General features: G+C 45.6%; 1 protein-coding gene across 1 annotated transcript in view; it reads right to left on the reverse strand.

Annotated features, from left to right (window-relative positions):
* Positions 1 to 24,162, reverse strand: part of CFAP74 (cilia and flagella associated protein 74) — a 1,328,338-nt gene that overhangs the window by 86,450 nt on the left and 1,217,726 nt on the right. Inside the window, exons 37-38 of the mRNA XM_078642456.1 lie at positions 13,665 to 13,785; positions 13,271 to 13,398 (exon numbers count right to left, since the gene is read on the reverse strand). Of these exons, the coding sequence (XP_078498582.1) occupies positions 13,271 to 13,398; positions 13,665 to 13,785 (249 nt within the window). The remainder of the gene's footprint in view (positions 1 to 13,270; positions 13,399 to 13,664; positions 13,786 to 24,162) is intronic.

Consider the following 24,162-nt stretch of genomic DNA (forward strand, 5'->3'; position numbering starts at 1 on the left):
GTGCTTCTTCTTAGAAGACTTCGAAGCGTGAGCCGAAGACGATTCCGAGTGTGACCTCGAACGAGACCTCGACCTCGACCGACGAGATCGAGACTTCGAAGATTTTTTAGCTTTCTTGCTCTTGAGTTTTGCTACGAGGAGTTTTGTCTCTCTCTCTCTCAAGGCTTTTGGAGTCATCTTCCTGCAGCAAGAACAGTCCTCGACATCATGATCGGAGCTTAAACACCAGACACAACATTCGTGAGGATCGGTGATAGACATAGTCTTGCCACATTCACCGCAGGCCTTAAATCCAGTTTTCTTCGACGACATCCCGAAGAGAATGAAGATAGACACAATAATACGAAAATAGTAACAAAGTTACTGTAAGCTACTACACGATCCCTGAAAACCGTTAGCGTTAATGACGTGGAAAAAAGGGAACTGATGTCATCACGCCGGCGTGGGCCTATTGTAGGCGTCGGTGACGTCAGCGGAGTCGCGTGCGATGCCGTGCCTCTGTGACGTCCGGATCCACGTCGGCGCGAAGCTACAAAAGAATTTCCGAATGTTGCTGACGCAAGGGGGATATTCACAAGGTGAGGAATCAACACGGCAGATGTATCTATCAGAAAGGATAGACAATATTCAGGATGAGTCAGGGCAAATTCATGATAAACTGGAAGAAGTTCTAGAAGTTTTTTGTAAATTTTACAGCAAATTACATAAGGAGGAAATAGCATGCTGTGCTGAAGAAACTTTATTGGACTTTAGCGCCGATATTGAAACTTCAACACTAACACCTGATCAGTCTGAAGAGTTAGATAGAGACATTACATGGGAAGAAGTTGAGGTAGCCATACTATCACTGGCGGTTGGTAAGGCGGTGGGCCCTGATTGCATAAGCTTTTATATATGTTTCGAAAGATTCCGCTCAAATTCCCTGCTGGTTGCTTCAAGAAATTAGAGAGGATCTCCTCTAAATTTTTGTGGGGATACAAGTGGTAAAGAAGGGCATATAAAAAGATGATCCTGACGACCTGGTTATTAAATCAGTAATTTTCTTTTCACTCTTGCTTTTCTGCTCTCAGTCTCTGTCCTGGCGCAGAGAAACCTTTTTGTGTAGCTGTTGCGCCCTACAAATTAAAATAATAATAATAATAAGATTGTGGTGGTTGGGGTATACCGTATTTTATGTTTTATTATCTGGTGACCGTACTGCAATTTATTAGCCAGTTGGTAGTGGGGGATAGGGCCCGTATCTTGCCTTGCCATACTCCTTCAATTTATGAATTTGGGTTGGGGAGGCGATTAGAGGTTGTTTGGTCAAAATTGTAGAACCCAGCTACTTTAAAAAAACTAAATTTTAAATTTTGAAAGCAGCCCATACAGTATGGAGACTTGTTAAGCGTCAGTTGGGGATCCCAAAGATCAATGCCTATACTCCGTTTGCAGCACCAGATATACTACCCTTTATCATTCGGGATCAAATTGCTAACAGGTGGTGCTCCAAAGGAATCCAGTGTTTAGGTGACTTACTGCAAGACGGACACCTAGCATCGTTCACTGAGTTGCAAAGTAAGTTTGGTTTGCCTAAACACGATTTTTTTAAGTTTCTACAAATCCGTAGTTATTTTAACACGTTAGAAAGATATCTAAATGGGGTACTACTGCGGGACTAAATGTAATAGATGTGTTCAGTTTTCTGCTGACGCTGTACATCTGTTTTTTTCTTGTCCCAAATTAGCTGAATTATTTCCCTCTGTTGAACAATATTTAGGGTTAATAATGGGTCTACCAATAACTATAACCGGGGAATTGGTTTTGATAGGTGTTACCTCAGATACATCTGTTTATACAAGGTCTAAGACCAGGAAATATTTTGTATTTATCTGTATGGCTGTAGCAGGTGCATGCATCACGAACGATTGGATCAGTCCCGATCCTCCCTCTTTTTTTAGCTGGCGCGCGCGAATATTAGCAATGTATAATTTGGAATTGGCTATATACAAGACTAAAGGCAGAAAACAGAGGGCCATAGGAGCTAAGATCTGGATTAACCACATTGGTGCTAAGGCAATTCCCGCTGGGTGCTGATATTTTACAATTCCCATTGTTCATGACAAGGTCAGCTCGTCATTAGCACAGCTCCAGTGTGCCTCATGACGAGCTGACCTTGTCATGAGCATGGAAGGGGTTAATGGAACTCGCCTTATTTGGAACTCTGTCTAGATGGGGTTTTCATTTTTTCGCTTTCTTTCTATGTGTTTGTAAGCTACAGGATTCTTGTTTGCTGTTTGCCTTATCACTGTGTTTTCACGTGCTATGTGTTTTTTGCTGCTTGTTTTTTTCCTTTTTTTACTGTAAATGCTGGATTTATTTACCATGTATGTTTGAACTCTGCTTTCCTTGCATAAAATGGGGTAAAAAAACAATAAAAAATATATATTTTTTAAAACAGACTGTGGAGGAAGGTCGAAAGTTGACAACTGTCACTGCTCAATCTTCACGCATGAAGGTGGAGAGTGCCTCGTTTCGGGTGAAGTCAGTGGCGGCTGGCATCTACGGGGTGAGGGTGGGGGCGGGTGCCAAAATAATATAAAAAACACCTACCTGAAGACAAACACGACGTCCTCCGCTCCAGGCCTCTTCTTACAGGAACTGGATACTGCAACTCCCTTCACCAATACTGGCACTGTACGCATGCAGTGTTGGAGCAGTTTCCTGATTGGAGGGAGCGGCCTCACTCGGCACTTCACAGCACACCGGAGGCCTGCACTTGCTCTAAACAAGCTGTCTTAAGACAACTGGGTTAGAAATGTTTAAAGTGCGCATGTGGGGCTGCAAGTCGCAAGCTGACCGTCCAAAAAGACATGCACACTTTAAACAGCCCACCCGCCTCCCTGCTGTTGTCACTCAGTAACAGCCTGCAGCAGTCTTGACCTCTGTTCGGGTCAGAGGATGACAAATTAAATGGTAACAAATTACCATTATTTTTTTTATCTCTGGGGTTATGGAGGGATTTTAAGTGGGGCGACGCTCTGTCGCTCCAAAGGAGGAGACACCCCTGGCAGCAGGACCCACCCCTGCGCTGCAAAAGAAGATCCTTTCAAAAAGGCAACCTGACTGGAGGGCCGATGGTCATGCTCAGGAGCTCAGGATACCATACTCTCCATGCCCAATACAGAGCCACTAGAATTACTTGGGCCCGGTCGTTCCTGATCTTCTTGAGAACTCTGGGCAGGAGTGGTATCGCCTTGGAAACTCCAGTGCGCAAAAGTGCTGACTGTAGGAAAGTGCCCTTTTTGACAGGATCACCCCCCACTTTCTGCCTGGTATTGGATGTGATTTTGACTGGAAGTGCACTGAGTTCCAGACAACCAGGTCTACTTGCCAGAACTGTGCAATTGTTTCCCCCAAACGGCAATACCTTTAGAACCCTTTGTAAGCCCATGGTAAATAGTACTCCCAGTACCTACAGCCTGCGGTACTAAAGAGGGTCCCCAAGGAATTGTGCCACTCTAAGAGACCCCTCACCAAGCTCATGCGAACTGCCACTGCAGACTGTGTGTCTTGGTGCAGATAAAAGTGAAAGCATGACGTGGTACACAGCCTGTGTGCCCTGCCTGCAGACACTGCATGAAGTATAAATAAGTCACCTCAACAGCAGGCCGTACCTCCCTAAGGCAACATACTACATGTTCCACTATACTACATGTGAGTGAATAACTGCATTAGCAGATATGCCACCGTACTGGCCAGGTCCATTACTGCCAGTACAATTGATCAGGGCAGCCATTCTTAAAGCATGTACTGGACACTGGTGAAAACGAGTTCCCCAGCTACACGATGGCTTCACTCAAAATAGGGATGTTTGGTAAGTAAAACACAGTACTGCATATTGGAAAATGTGCTTACAGGGAACTGCGGTACAGTCACATTCAATAATTTGGAGTATTGCATTGAAGCTGGAATGTTCAGGGTTAGAAACTGGCTGTTAGACACAGATCCTGTATTTATGCAGACATCCTTCCCTATTCTCTGTTCCTTATCTTAAATAAATATAAGATCTCGGGGGCGCTAGGTGGCGCTGGACGACAATGGCCGCCCTGGCGTAAAGCTCCCGCCGATCCGGGCGAATTCCAGCACATAATCCTCATCCTGCCATCTCCAATAGCTCCACCAAAGCCACACATCGGGAGCTTATGCTGCCGGCCGAACCTGGGGACGGAGTTCCAAGAAATAATCACATTACACGTCGTGAACGCGGCGGCGAGGAAGAGACCTGAGCGCTCTGGAGCGCAGCTCGGGGCACAAGATCTACTGGAGGCCGGGGCTGCGCAGGTCCGGACAAGACGCAGCCGAAGGAGGGGATCTGGGGCTGTACTTCGACCGGAGCGCCCCGGGGGCCGCCCCCTCCCCCCCCGATAACAATACAACAAAAGCGGTGCTACAAGCGGACCGCAGCGGATTGATGCCACTACGCGAGAGCCGTTCCTCGGGGCGAGTGGAAGAGGAAAGGCCACATTTCCTGTAGAGTCTGTACCAGGGGCTATGCCGGTGGATGCTGGCTACTACCGCAGCGGAGGCACCCAGACACGGAGGTGAGGCCGAGTGGTTGCTTACGGCTGTGCGGGGACGACAGTGGGGTTGGCCCACACGGCGGAGAAAAAGAGCTGGCAGAGGGCGCCGCCATTTTAGATTGTACCGGCCGCCTGTATATTGGTGAAAATATGCGTTGACACTGGCTTGGCTGTAGAGGCGGCTCGGCTGCAGCATCGCCTCTGGGACCTCACTACTGGGCGCCCTACCACACTACCCCCCACAGCCGCCTGCACTGCTGCTTGAGAACTGCTGGAAGATACCCTCCCCGTGGCCAATCTGGGCCTTCGCCGCCATTTTGGGGTCACTTCTGCTTCAAGCCCTGACGAGACAGAACGCACCATAATGCGGATTGCCAAAACCTGAGACTGGGCTTGGGATTTACCCGCAGCGGGCCCCTGACACGGGCTGTTTCCCTCGCTGCTGCTGAGGCCTCCCAGACCCTCATCTGCCCAACTCGGAGGGCATAGTGTGCTGTTACTGGGTGTCTGTCGTGAGAGCTGCCAGCTGGGGCCCCTCTGAGACTCGCCAATACGCTGCCTGGCTGGGCGTACTATACCACCATGGGGAAGACTGAGCCCAGGCAATCGAAGCTCCCCTTTGATACCCGCAAAACACCCGGTACCACTTCTAATGATCCTGGCGCTGAGGACCCCCCGGAGACTAGGGAGGAGGGGTGGAAAGCCCTACTGGTGGGGATGCAACAGAGTCTCGCCACCATCGACGCCAAAATAGACTCCATGAACACCAGGCTGGACGGCGTCATGACGAAGCTGGACGACCATGAAGAGAGGCTAACGGAGGCGGAACATCGAGTATCGGAGCTGGAGAATGGAGCGGGTACAAGTAAACAAAATATGCTGCAATGGACAAACTTTTAAAAGTCATCGCAGACAAGAACGAGGAGCTGGAAGCACGCTCCAGAAGAAACAACATACTCATGTTAGGCCTAGCAGAGACCACCAACACTGGGAGCCTCGAAGACTTTATGGAACGTCTCCTTTCTGACCTGTTTGGGAAAGACTCATTCTCTGCCCACATGGTCATCGAACGGGCGCATAGATCTTTGGCGAAACGTCCCCCACCAGGAGCCCCCCCCCCCCACGCCCGGTGATAATGCGATTTCTGAACTACAGAGACAGAGACACTGTGCTACGACTGGTGCGGGAGAAGGGTGAGGTGCGGTATGAAAACACAACCCTATCCTTTTATCCGGACTTTACTCAGCAGGTGCAGGACGCTCTACGTAAATTCCTGGTGGTTAAAAAGAAGCTACAAACCCAGGGCATTCAGTATGCCATGCTATATCCTGCAAGACTACGGATCCATCATCGGGGGGTACCACACATATTTAACACACCTCAACAAGCGGATGATTACTTCAAGCACTCCAGGCGATCATCTTCCAAGGAGAGAGCTGTGCGACGGCGAACACGTTCCCACTCCCCGCTCTCGGAGCCCGGCTGACCCTGAGACCTGCACAGGACTGGACACTTGACGGTGCTGAAATTGGGCCTGTAATGGACGCTATGCAGTTTGGTGATGTATAACTTTTGATGGTAAACAGACATAAAATCGACTACAGCATATCGAATGGACATAATATCGAGTACAAAATATAGGCTGGACAAAATATCGAATGGACAGAATATAGACATCAAAAATATCGTTTTGAAGGTAAGTAATGTAATATCGAATGTTAAAAATATAGAAAGTTAAAATAGTGAAGTATATAATATAGGTTATAAAAATTATCGAATTTTTAATAATATCGAATTTTTTATAGTGTTTGTTATGTTATTATATGTGTGAAAAGTGTGTATTTATGTTATAATTAATTTTAATTAATGAATTTTGTTTTTTTAATTTTTGCGTAATTTAATTCTGTAGCGGGTTGTGGGTTTATAGGGGAATAGGGTGGGAAGTAATGTAATTATAATTAATTAAATATGTACATTTATATATTGGTATTCATTTTTAATTATTTGTTAATTAATTTATATTTGGTAATTAATTAAATTTTAATTGGCAATTAATTTGAATTAATTGATTAATTGCTAATTATGTTAATTTTACTAATATATTTTCTGTAGCGGGTTGTGGGTTTATAGGGGAATTGGGTGGGAAGTAATTTATTTATAATTAATTAAATATGTAAAAATATTTATTGGTATTTTTTTAGAATTAATTGTAAATTCGTTTTTTATGGGTAATTAATTAAATTTTAATTGCCAATTAATTTATTTTAATTGATTAATTGCTAATTATGTTAATTTTACTAATTTATTTTCTGTAGCGGTTTGTGAGTTTATAGGGGAATAGGGTGGGAAGTAATTTATTCATAATTAATTAAATAATTCAATTTATTTAATTGTTTTTAATTTGAATTAATTGTTAAATAATTTTTAATTGTTAATTAAATATTTGTTAATTTGTAATTAATTTGAATAGGTAACTAATAGTAAAAATGTATTGTAATTTGTAATGTTAATTGATTAATTTTTATATTATATTAAATTGGTAATTACTTTTAATTAATTTTTTATAGATATTAAGTTAGACTGTTTTTAAATAATATAAGAAGTATTTACTTTCCCTACTGTTGCACTCTCTGGAGTGGGAATAGTAATTTTTACCCTCTACGCTATCCAACGCTTTCCCTACTGTTGCACCCACTGGAGTGGGAATAGTAATTATTACCTCTACGCTATCCAACGCTTTCCCTACTGTTGCACTCTTTGGAGTGGGAATAGTAATTTTTACCCCTACGCTATCCAACGCTTTCCCTACTGTTGCACTCACTGGAGTGGGAATAGTAATTTTTACCCCTACGCTATCCAACGCTTTCACTACTGTTGCACCCACTGGAGTGGGAATACTAATTTTTACCCCTACGCTATCCAACGCTTTCCCTACTGTTGCACTCACTGGAGTGGGAATAGTAATTTTAACCCCTACTCTATCCAACGCTTTCCCTACTGTTGCACTCTTTGGAGTGGGAATAGTAATTTTTACCCCTATGCTATCCAACGCTTTCCCTACTGTTGCACTCTTTGGAGTGGGAATAGTAATTTTTACCCCTACGCTATCCAACGCTTTCCCTACTGTTGCACCCACTGAAGTGGGAATAGTAATTTTTACCCCTACGCTATCCAACGCTTTCCCTACTGTTGCACTCTTTGGAGTGGGAATAGTAATTTTTACCCCTACACTATCCAACGCTTTCCCTACTGTTGCACTCTTTGGAGTTGGAATAGTAATTTTTACCCCTACGCTATCCAACGCTTTCCCTACTGTTGCACCCACTGGAGTGGGAATAGTAATTTTTACCCCTACGCTATCCAACGCTTCCTCTACTGTTGCACTCACTGGGGTGGGAATAGTCATTTTTACCCCTACGCTATCCAATGCTTTCCCTACTGTTGCACTCTCTGGAGTGGGAATAGTAATTTTTACCCCTACGCTATCCAACGCTTTCCCTACTGTTGCACCCACTGGAGTGGGAATAGTAATTTTTACCTCTACGCTATCCAACGCTTTCCCTACTGTTGCACTCTTTGGAGTGGGAATACTAATTTTACCCCTACGCTATCCAACACTTTCCCTACTGTTGCACTCTCTGGAGTAGGAATAGTAATTTTTACACTTCCGCTATCCTACGGTAATAATATTGGATATTATTTAATTATATTAAGTTACAATATATATATATGTTTTAACAAATATGATTGTAATTTTTTTTAATAACTTTCATTAATTATTTAATTATTATAAGGTAATTTAAGTATTTTTAAGTATATTTTAGTAATTAATTTTTAATATTAATTTAATTTAACATTGTTTTTAATAAAGTCGATATTTTTATAAACTATATTTTATTTTGGCACATGGAGACACACCCCGGTTTGCATCACGCTGGGCGGCACATAGCTGCGTCACATCCTATTCTAATTATTCCAGGGGAGTGGCCATACTCATTAAACAGGGGGTTCGGTTTGTTAGGGGAGGGGGAGATAGGCCCAGAGGGTAGGTACTGTTTGTTGTGGGGCAGACTTAACTCGCATGACGTGGTCTTTGCGAGTTACTACGGGCCTAATGTAGACAATGCTCACTCTCTCCTCACACTGCAAGGCAAGTTACACACACTTGGGCAGCGGTATGTGTTCTGGGGGGGAGATTTTAACACTGTAATTAATCCCAGCATAGATCGCTCACATGCCACTGCTGCACACTACACCACGTCCGAATGCACGTTACGGGACATTGTAGCCACAGATAATCTGTTAGATACATGGCGTCATCTCCACCCAGTAATGCAGGAAGGTACTCACCATTGCTCTGTACACAACACCTGGGCCAGATTGGATTATTTGTTAGTTTCCAAAGGCATGGCACACTGGGTGGATAAGGTGATCCACTTAGCTAAAACTTTTTCTGATCATTCCCCTGTGTTAGTCACCGTGAAGCCCCCGGTGGATCAGCCCCCTATATTAACTGGAGACTCAACCCCCTGCATCTGCAGGACGCTGTCTTCAAAGCAGACATAGAAAAGGAGATAGAGGACTTCTTCCCTAGGAACAGGGGCTCTGTAGCCAGTTTGACTACTGTGTGGGAGGCATTCAAGGTGACTGTGCGCGGATGGTGCATCTCCAAGGGAGGGGGAATACTAATGGACCTCAGACGGACTCTTAACACGCTTGAGAATGACCTGAAGGGACTGGAATGGGAGATGGCGGGCGGGGGAGGGTCCGATACCTTAAAAGCTAAGATGCGGGAGAAACTATCAGAGTATACGGAGGCTGCCGAACGGGAATGTAAATTTCGGGGGAAACACTTCACGGCCAGAGTATATGGGGTGGGAGACAGATCCGGGAAATCACTTGCGGGAGCAATTAAACCCCCCGATTCAGAAATTATGTCACCGAGCTAGGAAATGACCAGGGGATTACATGTAGGAACCTTCCGGACCAACTGGCTATCCTTACGACCTATTATCTGAAGCTGTATACGGCACAGAGACGGCACCCGTTAGACCTTAGAGAATATTTCGAAGACGTAGCCCTAGCATGGATGGGAGACGTGCAACGGAAATTCCTTGCTCATGACCTGGAAGTCGATGAGATCACTGAAGCTTTAATGGGCATGAAGTCGGGGAAGGCCCCGGGGTCGGATGGTATACCCATAGACTTCTATAAGACATACGTTTCCATCTTAGCGCCCATCCTCAAGGCAGTATTTTATGAGGCCCTAGAGGGAGGTACCCTCCCTGACACCATGAGGGAAGCCCAGATCCTGTCTCTGCTTAAGCCCGGGAAAGCTCCTGACCAATGCGACTCCTACCGACCCTATCCCTCCTCAACAGCGATAGCAAAATTCTTGCGAAAGTCCTAGCAACCAGAATGAACCTCCTCCTAGAAAGGCTAGTGCTACCGGATCAGGCGGGGTTCGTGCCGAACTGAGCCACTGCCCATAATTTACAGACCCTCTTAGCAATCCTCCAGGACATAGACCCGAAATGCGCTGTGGTGGCTGTCTTTCTAGACGCCACCAAGGCGTTCGACTCAATGGAGTGGGACTATGTGATGGGGGCGCTGGCGTACATGGGGATGCCGGAACCGTTCCTGTGCTGGATTAGGCTGCTCTACACAGCATCATTTGCCAGGGTTCTCCTCAATGGCTCACGCTCTGACGCCTTCTCTGTCACCAGTGGGACGAGACAGGGGTGCCCCTTGTCTCCCATCTTGTTCCCCATAGCGATTGAACCCCTGGCAGCAAAGTCACGGCAGCACCACAACCACAGGGGCCTTATATACCCCTCCAGACAAGTTCTGGTGTCCTTATATGCCGATGACATCACTTTATACATTCATAAGCCTCAGGAAAATTTAAATCCGGTCCTGAGAGAAATCACTAGGTTTGGGGCAATAGCAGGGGTACAGATCAACTGGGGCAAGTCTGCTGTTTTTCCCCTTACTGACTACCTCCCCCCCGTACCCTCTGTACTACCCATTAACGTGGGAAGACGGATACTTTAAATACCTAGGCATCTACATTACCAGGGATAAAGAGGCTTTGATGAGAACGAACTACGGACGTGCCATGACTAAAGTGACGGGTAATATCACAAAGTGGCTAAGGCTTCCCCTTTCAATGGCTGGGAGGGTGTCGCTCTTAAAGATGGTTATAGTATCCAAATTCTTATACTTATTCATCAATATTCCCTATCACCCGGGAGCTCACTTCTTCAAAACTCTCTGAACGCAGCTGGTACAGCTGATATGGGGAGGTAAGCAAGCGAGACTGAAGCTAGACACCCTTACTTTGCCATATCGGTACGGGGGTTTCGATGTACCAGATTTCGAACAATACTACCATTGTGCACAAGCACACTTCGCAGTGTATTGGTTCCACCCCCCCTTCATGCCTCACCTTGCGATGGAGGACGGGCACATGGCTCCAGTTCCTCCTAAGGGATACATATTTGCGCCCTACAAAGAGAGAGAGCGGGATCCAACCACAGTAGACTGTATTGTCAAAGCGTGGCACTGGTTGGAGCGAGCCGAGGGCGTGCCCCAGCTCTACTCCCCCAGAATACCGATTGAACGATGTCCCCTACTACCAGTCACGCCTGAAAAGATCTGCCAGAACATGTTAGCTAAACTGCATTATGGGACCTGGGGTGACCTATATCTTGAGGGGGATTTTCGGACCAAGGATCAATTCTTTGGGGAGACCCCACACTCCTTCATGGACCTTTTCCTGTACACTAGACTTCGGCAGAGCGTGAGGGCCAAGACCCCTAATTTCCCGAAGGAGCCGGCAATCTATACATCCCTTCACTTGATGCTCCAGACGGATGCCCCTGCGCATGTCACCTCCATGCTATATGCGCCCGTACGCACCGTCCCCCGGTCTCACTAGTGAGGGCCAGGACAGAATGGGATAAAGACTTAGAATCCCCACTTACAGATGAACAGTGGGAACTGGCCTGTTTACTAACTGAAAAAGTGTCGGGTAGTAATAGACTACGATTGCTCCACTTTAAATTTTTGCATAGAATATACCACACTCCAGCGCGACTCTATCGGCTCCATCTTCGGGACGATGACAAGTGCGCTAGGTGCGGACAGAGCCCAGCTGATTTCATGCACTTGGCATGGAACTGCCCACAAGTTGCAGGGTACTGGAGGGAGGTTTTTCGGGGCTAGCAGACATGCTGAGGACCCGCATTCCACTACATCCCACCACAGCACTATTGGGCCTGATTTCTGCCATACAAACACCACATCGCAAGTTCCTGACTATGGGTATACTCCTAGCCAGATGACAGGTTGCATGCCGGTGGTGCAGGGGCAGAGAGCCTAAATTTAAGGGGTGGGTACGGACATGTCCACTTGGCAGGAATACTTACAGGCATATGCAGAGCAATTACGGATTAGATCCCGTCCGAAAGATATTTTGGCCCCCTTGATAGTTTATCTTCTGGGACAGCAGGCGGAGGACGATGATAATGTAACAGCAACTTAAGCGGTGGTTGCCTGAGACGTGGGAATGCTGTGTGAATTGAGGGGAAGTAGGACCCACCGGGGAGTGGCAGGAATGGGAGAGGGGGTTTCTTTGAGCTGCCTGGAGACCTTTACCATCTTAATTGGAGGGCGAAATCTAATTGTTAGGCTTAGCCTACGGCAGGGGCGTACTGGACGTATCCTAGATCACATTGCTTGGACTCATGCATTTCACATCTGCTCAATTTCAAGTGAATTTGTGGGGAGGGGAGGTTGGGGAGTTGGGGCAGGGGGAAGGGGGGACGGGAAGGTTTTGTTTTAATGTGAATGGACACATGTATCTCATCACATTGTTGCTGCTTTCTATATAAGGACCAAGAGGTCTTGTGATATGTTGAGAAAATGGCAATAAATAAATACAAAAAAATATATATATAAAATCTCAATTAATTGACTTGCCTTATAAGAGTTAACTTCTGCAGGAACATCAAATAACACAATCTGAAGAGAACCAAAGGGTTGAAGGGTGAGGAATAGAAGTTGAAGAGTGAGGAAAGACAAGATGAGTAGTACATGGGTAGAGGGAAATATCTGATAGATATAGAAAATCAAATCTATGAGAGGTGAGTCTGCTACAGTAGAGCTTTTGGCTAAGGGGAAATTGTTCCGTATCAGTCAGAATCATGCAGGGGGGCATGTGGAGGAGGGATAGGAAAGTCTAGTGTATCTTCAAGTCAGTTGTCGTGTGATTGAGACGGTCTTAAGTCTTTTTCTAAAAGAGAGAATGTTGGGTCTCATTCTTAACTGGCTTTTCTAGAGAGTTCCAGAGAGTAGATGTGTATAGGGATCACACATATAGGCGTGGCAGCGCAGTGATAAAGATTTCAATGGAGATTCCCCAAAGGAGAACAAGTATTACGGTTTCTTAACTCAAAAACACTGATTTTATAGACGCTGAATGGGTAAGATTTCGAGGTGGCAGTATTCAAACCTATATCTTGCAGGTCTCAACAATGTCTATTCTCACTGCTTTAACCTCATGAGCTATTTTACTAGCTGCTCATTGTCCTAGAAACCAATAGGCAGTGCAATTTCAGATCACAAAAATGCTGGAGTTTTCCAATCCTTATAAGGACAATAGGACTGAATCTGTTAAATAAATGCCTACAATGCTTAGCATCTACCTTCTTTCCGCTCTGTTGTGATGTCCTTATGCAGCCGACGTGCAGTTCCCTCACTGCTGCTCTGCGCTCTGTTTCTGTCTGGATACAATGCAGGCTCAAGACTACAGGGTGCACAGTCAATTCAGGTTCTAAAAAGGAAGAAGGCTACAGCATTAATTTAATCATGGTGAAAGCATTTTAGTACTGTTCCTAAAAGGTATACTCTTGCCATGTTGTACATTGGACAAAAGGGGCCGAATGCCAAGAGCACCTTGATGATCTCACATAAATGCAACATGTAAATTGCTTATTTATTTGCTTTTACTGCGGTATGTTCTCCGCAATGGAACTCTGAATCAAACAGGAGTAAGACCCTGATACTAATACTACTCCATACAGAATAGATGGTAGGTACCTCCTTCATTGGTAGGTAAGATAGCGAGGGACTCCACTGACACGTCAATAGGATCTCCTCCCTCCAGGAACATGATGTGGTTTCTGGCAGCACCTTTCAGACGGATCATGTGGACTACTTCCTACAAACAAAAGGGAACATTGGTGAGTGGTGTGGTCAGGTCATCTTGCTTCATTAAAATGAATCATAGTTTATTTTCTACAGGTTTCAAGAAATAACTTCTGAGAAGCCAAAGGTGTAGATTCTTCTCATGCATCTGGCATACAAATCTAGTCTGCAAATTATCTAGTAATGTCCATGCAATAGTTCAAAGACCCCTCATCAGTTCATTGGACAGATAGGTTTTTCTAGATACATAAAAATCAACATTCCAAAGATCCCACATAGCCGTTTGGTTTTATGCATATCTACGTATGCCTAATGCAGATTCAACACCACCATTTGCAATCTAAAAAGCATTGGGGGCACATGCATCAATATTGCATTTTGCGATTCCTTAATTGCAAAAAATAAGGAATCGCAATTAAGGAATTGCAAACTGCAATGCATCAAGAAATCGCAAAAAAAATAGCGATTTCTTAAAATTCCTTAATTGCGATTCTCTAATTGAGAATCACAATTAAGGAATACCTCCCCATCCATTCCTATGGGCCTAGAGGCCCATAGGAATGAATGGGAAGACATTCTTAATTTGCAATTCACCATTAGAAATTCGCAAATTAAGAATGCAATTTCAAGGGTGCAGGGGTGTCCAAAGGACATCCTGTTGCACCCCTGAAATCTGCCTAGAAGTACATTTTGCACACACACATGCCCCAAGGGCATGTGTGTGTGTAAAATGGAACTTTGAAAAATGCACTTTAGTGCATTTTTCAAAGTTTTCGTAAATTACCATGAAGGTCAACTTCATGGTAATTTGCTCCCCTTATTTGCGAATTCGCACATTTTTAAAGTTTGATGCATTGCATTTAAGGAATCTCAATTTGAGATTCCTTAAATGCAATCGCAATTTAAGAAATCACAATTTTGCGATTTCTTAAATTGCGAAAAATTACAAAAATGTTAATGCATCCTAAAAATTGGAATTGCATTCGCAAACGGCCGAATTTTGCGATTCGCACCATTTGCAAATGCAATTTCCATTGATGCATGTGCCCGATTATGTTTTGCTTATCATCAGGTTCAATGTGAATTAATAAATAGTGTTGTGTTTTCATAACTTGAAACAGTTACTGATTTCTGTTTAGGGAACTCTCTTTAGACAACATTAGTAAATCAGCAGAGACAGACCATAATACACAGTTCCAGGAAGTCATTTTTTTTGCACTGCGATTACAATTGAAAAGGTGGGCTTCACAGGATCAAATCTGCCCAAGTCAGCCCCATATTGATTTCTGAAAACGTTCAGCTGCAGTTAGGTTAGGCCACTGTTTTCCTCATTTAGGAGCGTATGCATACATCTCTTGCATTAAGTCAAGCTAGCATCAAATATAAGAGGTCAGGCTCAACCCAAACCTGGATTCCAAAGCCAGTTCTAGATTGATAGTTTAAAGGAGATTGATTGCTTGATGTCTAGTGAGCGAGTCCGTAAAAGATATTTAATGTCTTCTTGAATCGTATTCACAGGAAATGTCTTTTAATGCATCCCCTCATAACTATCCAATAATTTCTTCATAAGGCCACCTCCAGTTCCCTCGAGTTCCATCTTGCCATCTTCAACCTTTACCAGCAACCTCTTTTGGCTCTACTCACTGATGACCACATCAAAATGTATAAGTGTGCCAACAACATGTAATTATGTCTGAATGTTCCCTTTGCCCCAGACATCCAGCGCCTCAAATACTGCTTGCACCTTCTCAAGACCTGGATGTCCAGCACCAACATGAAACTTAACCCCACCAAACCAGAATTCCTGTTACTCCCTCAGAAAACAACATGTCCAAACCTGGCCCAATGGCATGAACCTGTATGGGTTGTAACCAGTTGAACTTTCAACCAATGTCAAGTGACACAAATTCACCTTGAACACCAATTTCACTGTCACGTAATACATTACCCACAAAACGTAGATAGCCTGGTCCAGCTCTCCCTACTGAAGAATTTGAAAGATAGATAAAGCAATGCCAATGAGAAGAAGTTACAGGTAAGTATGTATTTTCTTCACTAGCATTGGATCTTTCATAGCTTCTCATGGTTGAATCAGAATAGCAACCAGTGTGACAAAGAAGTCATTGACATTGCGTAAGGTGGTATAAAATAGCAAACCTTTTCCCATACAAAAATATAGCGAGGAACTGCTTGTCCCACGGCTATATCTCTGTCCTCTATGGAACCAAGTAGTATGACTCTGTAACAGTGTGACAGTTCCTGCAAGTGGGTGTTTGGCAAATATCTATCAGACACTCCTGCATAGAGCACTGATAAAGACACCATACTACTTGTATAATGTGCCGTAACTATCCATGAAAGTGGTTGCCACACTTCTGTGTGGAAGTAGGTGGTCGCCACTGCTACCCATCTAGAAATTTCTTGTTCGATAGCAGGTAGCCTTTGGGTAGATTTGAGAATGCAACCAGTAAATAATACAATTTTCTGAAGTCTTTCATCTTGCCAAGAAACAACTTAAGGCACCTTCGGTAATATTGTCTCTTGAGTGTCAGCTAACTACCTGCAACTGAACTCTGATAAGATGGACATTCTGCTTTTTAGGAAAGCTCACTCTTTTTGGTTAAATGATTGGTGGCCCATGGAACTGGGGCCTACTCCTATTCCAAAAAACTAGTCAAAAACCTTGGCGTCCTAATCGATGAGAACTTGTCCATGAAAGAACATGTGAACTCAATCTCTGGATCATGCTTTGGCTTGATGCATATGCTTAGGAAATCCTTAGAATGGCTACCTTTGCAGACCAGGAAATGACTAACCCAGACGCTAATTGTGAGTTGCCTGAATTATGGAAACACCCTAAAGGTTGCAATGAATGAGGGCCTTTTTACTAAGCTTCAGGCTATACAGAGCACAGCTGCCTGCTTGGTTTGTAACCTACCATCTCGCTCTCCTTCTGAACCTACGCTAAGAGCCTTACACTGGCTTCCCATAGGAGAAAATACCCTCTTTCTATGTCCGGTCCATAAGTCTTTACATGGACGTTTCCCATGCTACCGGCAAAAGAAGCTGCAGCCCTACATCCCAACCCGCAATCTTTAGGTCTAGAGAGCAACTGCTACTATGTCCCCAGCGCATTCATATGCCAGGTATGGGGGCCGTTCTTTTCTTTTCTGGCCCCCCAACATTGATGTTTGGCAGACACTTTAGGATTTGGGGATTCAGTCCAAGTATCCAGAAAAAAAATTCAAAAACATATAGGGGCTGGGTAGGAATTCCCTATCCCCCGAGACCTGGGTCTGAAGTTGAAGAAAAGAGTATATATAAAAAAAGTAAAGCAGCCTTGCTGTTTTACCATATGAAGCGGTGAGGCCACTAATATATACTCACTGTTCCTCCCGGGAGTGACCCATAATGCACTGTATGAGCTTTTTTTCCTAAAAAGTGTGGTTGTGGTGTCTACAGTTAAAGAAAATACAGTAAATCTCTGGAGATACTGAATGCATGAACCCAGGAGAGCATTCCATGTTTTTTAAGCACTATGAGCTGGATATGTATGCTCTTCAGCTGGAGTGCGAGGACCCCTTGTGGCTGATTCTACGGTTGCATTTTGTGGCCTTTAAGAGTGGTAAAAGAGGGTTCAAACATACATTCATAATTGTTTGGAATAAAAATGCTTTATTTAAAATATATTTGTTAAAATAATTATTTTGCATTGCTATGTATGTATTTATAAGGCTTACTTTAGAATTTGGTTAATGATAAATTACTGTGATGACTTTTTGACAAATCTAATAGGTTTGCTTATATAGATTGATGTACTGACCACTTGCTAAATCCAACAGACTAACTATTTATATTTTGACTCTTTCACAAAGCCAGTAGGTCTGCCTAAGTTATACTGACATTTGTTTATATTGTTATTTAATGTTAAAACAAACCTCCGAAATTCACTGACAAGCACAAAGGTTAAAGTGACTTTATAGTTAAGTCTGTTAACAATAACGTACTTTACATAAAAGAAACCTCAGAAATTCATAGAAGAACACGTTACTTACCTTCTGTAATGCTATTTCTGGTAGAGACTCTATCTGGCAGCAGATTCCCCACCTTTTGAACATTCCCCAGGCATCAGACTAGATCCAGAAATCTTTTTGTAGTATCTCAGTGCACTGGAAGGTGGTGCCTTGTGGCTCCGCACTTATGCAGTTCTGCTCCAGAAATGACGTGCAAGCCTATAAAGGAGCAAATCCAGCACACTGACGTCAGTTGCTTTCAGACTGTCTGTACCTCTAGACGTGGAGCCCCAAAAGCAAATCAGAATAGCAGTGTGCAGATTCCTGAACTTGGAATCATATTAATGGATAGAGTCAAACCGAATAAAGGGAAGGATGAGATGGTCAGTGAGGAATCTGCGGCTAGATAGAGTTTCTACCAGAAACAGGAAACAAAGTTAAGTGCTGGACTTGGCCCTCTCTGTAGTGTCACCACCAATTGTTGTGCCTTCACCCCTCCTGTTTTCTGAACCCATTTATGTAGGCTTTTAGGACTCTGCACACTTTATAACTGCTAACCAATGCTAAAGTGCTTGTGCTCTAACATTTAAATATTGGTAAAATTGGCTTACACCCAATTGGCTCATTTATTTTACTTGTAAGTCCCAGGTAATGTGGCACTACATGTACCCCGGGGACTGTTAAGAATCGCTACTAGTGGGCCTGCAGCACTGATTTTGCCATTGAATGTTTTGCAGCCTGGGTGTACAATTTTAAATTGCCATTTCTTCCTGGCAAAGTAAACCGTAGGTCAGGTGTAAACCTTCCTTTTTAATACATTTAAGTCACCCCTAGGATAGGCCCTAAACAGCCAATAAGGTAGGGTGCACTGTATTTAAAAAGTTGGACATGTACTTTTAGGTTTTACATGTCTGGGTTGTGAAAAACTCTTTAATTCCCTTTTCAGTATTTACCTCTCTCTTAGGATAACATTGGGTTACTTTATTACTTTAATAAGTGATTGGGAGCAGGTAGGGAAGTCACGTTTGGTGTCTGGGAAATTGTAATTTAAACCCTCTTTCATGGTAAAATCTGGTTTTAAGTTGCAGTTGTGAAACTGCCACTTTTAGATAGTAAAACAAGCAAGGAGAACCCCTCACACCATAGATACATCCATTATACTGTCTAGGCTACATAATATTTCCGCACCTCTCTATTCCAACATATATTGGGGATATTTACTCTATGTTTTGTTTGTATGGAAAGCCTCTCATTATTGTACCACGCTTTCCTGCATTCAAAACCACATTGGATGTGTACGTTGAAACATACAAATGAAACAAAAAACTTTACATTCTGGACCACAAGAAAGACTTTGTCTCAAATAAATGACAAAAAATTAAAGACTTTGATTCTCAAATAAATGACAATTAATAAATATTTACAGGTTATTCAACAACAACAACATAAATAAGTGTCCAACATATATAGATTATATAGATTCACTTATTTATGTTCTTGTTGGTTTTGAGTAACCTGTAAATATTTAGTAACTGACATTTATTTGAGAATCAAAGTCTTTAATATTCATGAATTATGTCATTTATGTGTATGTAAAGTATTATCCTGTACTCCTGATTCAATCTAATGTTTGGGGACAGAATAGTCCACAGAGAATTAAGTCTCTCGGTCGGTCGTCGGAGTCGTGGTTGCCGGGATGATGTCAAACTGCCTGCTTAGACGATGCCCCTGCACGCTGATGTCAATTCTGACACAACTTTCCACGCCAGAAGCGCAGAGCCATGAAAGACACTGACCACTGGTGTGCCACACTAGGGCCCTCCTACTGGGAAGGGGTGGAGGCAGGAAAAAGGTGGGCAGAGTAATAGTCTGCCTAATGTGAAAGGGAGTGACGACTTTAGGCCGAAGAAAGGATCTAGTTCGAAGCACCACTTTGTCCGGATAGACTAAAAAGAAAGGAGGCTTAGAAGAAAGAACCTGAAGCTTACTCACTCTACGAGAAGAGGTGATGGAAATAAGAAAGGCAGTCTTACAATAGGGGACTTGAACAAAGACGGCAGATCTGGCAGCTCAAGAACGGACATAAATAGCTGCCTGGTAGCCTTTCAGAGTACCCAGAACAGATCCCTGCTGAGCCAAAGAAAGAAGGAACAAAACAACCTCAGATAGAGGGGCAGAGAGGGGATCCACAGCCTGTGCTGTGCACCATGCCACAAACGTATTCCATCGACAGGCGTATACGCTCTTAGTGGAGGGACACCTGGCTGCCAAGATGACATTGCAGACTTCAGGTGGAAGGTCAAACGCTGTCAACTGTCGCTGCTCAATCTCCACACAAGGAGGTGGAGGCTGGACAGGTTCGGGTGGAGGACCGTCCCCTGCTGCTGCAACAGAAGATCCTACCAAAGGGACAGGTTGATCGGAGGATCGATGGCCATGCTCAGGAGCTCAGGGTACCAGACTCTTCGTGCTTAGTCCTGTGCCACAAGAATGACCTGGGCCCGGTCATGCTTCATTTTCTTCAGCACTCGGGGCAGAAGTGGTACAGGCGGGAAGACGTACAGGAGACCACAGCTCCACTCACTACGAAAAGTGCCACCAAGTGCCTCCTTGGAAACTACAACTTGTGGAAGTGCCGACATTGCTTGTTCTCTTTGGTGGTGAACAGATCTAACCAAGGCTCTCCCCACTGCTGAAAGAGACCTTGCACCACCTCTGAGTGAAGACGCCATTCGTGATTCACCAGGTACCTGCAGCTGAGTTCGTCTGCCCGGGCGTTCAGACAACATGCCAGGTGTTGAACCACCAGGGTAATGCCCTGATGTACTAGCCATGTCCAAAGGCAAAAAAGCTTCTTGACGAAGGGTCCACAACACAACCCCACCTTGTTTTTTGCAGTACCACATGGCATTGGTGTTGTCCGTGAACACCTGCGCTGCCTTCCCCTTGAGGGAGGGAAGGACTGCCTTCAATGCCGAGCGAATCGCCCGGAGCTCCAACAGGTTGAAATGAAGACCGGACTCTGCCAGAGACCAGACTCCACTTGATCTCCGCCCCTCCCAGGTGGCCGCCCCATCCCAGAAGTGACGCATCGCTCAACACCGTGAGGTCTGGTTAGGAAGGGAAAGGGATCTACCTCTGACCCAATCCTGGTTCGTTGTCTACCACAGCAGTTGCTGTGCAGTCCCCTCTGAGATCTGGAGGTAGTCAGAAAGATTCCCCTGATACTGCTCCCACTAGAACTTCAGGTTCCACTGCAGGAGCCCACATATGGCATCTGGCTTGATCTACCAGCAGGATGAAGGAGGCCATAAAGCTCAGCAGCCTCAGGGTCATTCTCACCGAAATCCGGGATTGAGGCTGAAACATCGGTATCATAGCCCGAATATCCTGGACTCGCTGCTTGGAAGGATAGCCCCGAAGCTGCACTGTGTCTAGAACAGCTCCGATGAAAGGGAGCGACTGAAAAGGAGTTAGGTGTGACTTCTGCACGTGGATAGTGAACCCCAGCGAATGCAGGAGGTCCGCCGTAGTCTGGAGGTGGGAGATGACTGCCTGAGGAGAGCCCACCTTCAACAGCCAGTCGTCGAGATAGGGGAAGACTGGAACCCCTGTCCTACACAGTTAAGCTGCGACCACCGCCATCACTTTCGTGAACACCTGAGGGGCACTGGTAAGGTTGAGGGGGAGCATGGTGAACTGAAAATGCTTATGGTCTACCATGAAGTAACGTATGTGGACTGGCAGGACGGTAATGTGAAAATAAGCGTCCTGCAAATCCAACGCTACCTACCAGTCTCCAGGGTTGAGGGCAGACAGGACTTGAGCCAAGGTTAGCATTTTGAACTTCTCCTTCCGGAGAAAGCGGTTCAGGGCCCTAAGGTCTAAGACAGGACGTAGGCCTTTGTCCTACTTCTGGCGCAGGTTTATTTTAAAGGTTTTATATAGCGCTAGCTAGACCCAGAGGTATCAGAGCGCTTTACAGAATCAAAAGCAAGGCAATAATCATTGGATCAAGGTAACATATAATAAAAAATAAGGGAAGTGAAAGTCTAGAGAGGAACACACAATAATATATACAAAGAAACACTTGCAGGAACATGAAGGGTGGAATTACTGAAAAGAGGTCCAAACAATTAACAATTTAGGGACCATAAGGCGCTGGGTAGGCTGGATACTGCGGTATCAGAGCGCTGTACAGATTAAAGAGAAAGGTAATAATCATAGGTTAAAGATTAAATAAAATATAAGATTGGGGAAGTAAAGTCTACAGAGGAGCAGGTACCCTTTTGATAGCTCCCTTGGCCAAGAGAGCTGAGACTTACTGGCGGAGAAACGCCAAATGATCTAACAACATGCGATCGAGAGATGGTGGCATGCAGGGAGGGGTAGTCTCGAAGGGGAGGGAGTAGCACCTATGGACTATCTGCAAAAACCACCTGTCTGACGTGATGGATTGCCAGTGGGGGAGGTGATGGCAAATTCTGCCACCCACTGGCCACTGATGGCCCTGAAAGGTCGGACTAGGAGGGTTTGGAGGCTGCTGCCGGGGAGAAAAGGGTAGACTGGCCCGCGTGCTGGTTCCCAGACCCGCATTGCTGGGTCCCACGCCCGCGGCCACGCAGAGGCTGGGCAGCTTGCGTGGGCCGGTGGCTGGACTGGGTCGGACGTGGTGGGGTGCCACTTATGTAGCCACGAAAGGGACGAACGGCAGAGTGTGGGGGACAGGGGGATGCAGCGAGGATCTGGCAGTAGCCTAAGAAGCCTTAAAACGCTTGAGCACCCAGTCCGCCTTGTCACCAAAAAGGTGACAGCCATCGAAGGGCATGTCCAGCAAGGTTGCTGAAACATACCCCGAAAAACCAGACGTCCTCAACCAGACGTAGCGCCAAAAGGCTATCGATGTGGCAATCGTTCTGCCCAGAGAGTCAGCGGTATCCAGTCGACAACGGATTGTGAATTTGGCTGCATCTCTCCCATCCGCCACTGCCCAGGAGAGAATGGCCCAGGCCTCCTCTGGGCACTAAGGCAGCACCAGCGCAACCTTATCCCAGACTGTATGGGTATAGCGGCCAAAGAGGCATAGAGTATTCAAGACCATAGCGCCAAGCTGGAGGAAGAGAACATATGCTTCCCAGGATGATCCAGCTTCTTACATTCCCTATCCGGGGGTGCAGAAGGGGATGTGCCCATGGAAGAACAGGCTTGCACCACCAATCTCTCATGGGAAGGTTGTTGGGGGAGGAAAATGGGATCGCCCGAAGCCCAGGGGTGGCGGCGGGCAATCATCCGCTCCACAGGAGCCCCTGTGTTGTGTTTGGACCAAGTGCCCAGAAGGACGTCCGTGAGGGCTTCATTGAAGGGTAAGAGGAGTTCAGAGGAAGTTGCCGCTGGTTGGAGCTCCTCTGTCAGGAGGCTAGTCCTGACTGCCACTGTAAGGAGCCCCAGGCCCAAAGCTTCAGCTGCCCTATGCAACACCACTGCATAGGACGATCCCTCCTCCGTAGCCATGGTAGAGTGAGAAAGCATGCCAAGGTCTGTGAAGGTATCCAGACTACTGGCGTCACCCAATTCCTCTCTCTAGTCCGGCTCTAACAGCTGGTCTGTTAAAGGGTCCAGGGACCCCTCCCAGGCCTTATCACCACCCTCATGGCGATAGGGAACACCTGGGAAAAACAAGATCACAAAACTACTCTACGGCGTCGTATTCAACGCTGGCTGACATTGAACTGGCTCCGGGTCTATCTTGGGGATGAGAACGGGGACGGCGTTGGTAGGGGCACGGCCGGTGCTGGGGGCGTCAGCGCCGGGGAAGGTTGAGTAAGGCTGGCCTGCGTCGATCTCGTTCTAGGCCTGGATCGATGCGGACCCTGCGGTGCTGGGCCGGAGCCGCCGGCTTCGGAGGCTCAGGGACCCCAACCGGCTCCCGGGGTCCCGAAGACATGCCAGTGGAGTAGGGCTGCCCAAAGATGGAATGGAGGGCTTTGTAAAATGCACGAAGCTGGGCAGGGGACACCCCGGCTCCCGGAAACGGAGTGAGGCAAGTATTCGTCCCTGAATCAGGCACCGGAGATGGAGCCTTAGATCGACGACTCTTGGTTCCCGCGTCGCGTCAGCTGACCGAAGGGTAGAAGCCGAGGAGCGACGGTGCTTCTTTGTCTTCTTCTTGTGCTTCGACTTACCCGAGGAGTGCAAAGACTTGGACGAGGTTTGATGGCTCCGCGACCGGTCTCGAGACCTTCCCCATCAAGCAAGACCGGGAGTGACGCAGAGACAACTGCCGGGACTCCAAAAACCTTTGGGACTGCTCACGCAAAGATTCATTGCCCGACAGCTGGAGCATGACTTTGGTCGTGGTCGCGCTTCAAGCACCAGAG

Source organism: Lissotriton helveticus, chromosome 5_1 (assembly GCF_964261635.1).
Source record: "Lissotriton helveticus chromosome 5_1, aLisHel1.1, whole genome shotgun sequence".
NCBI lineage: Eukaryota > Metazoa > Chordata > Amphibia > Caudata > Salamandridae > Lissotriton > Lissotriton helveticus.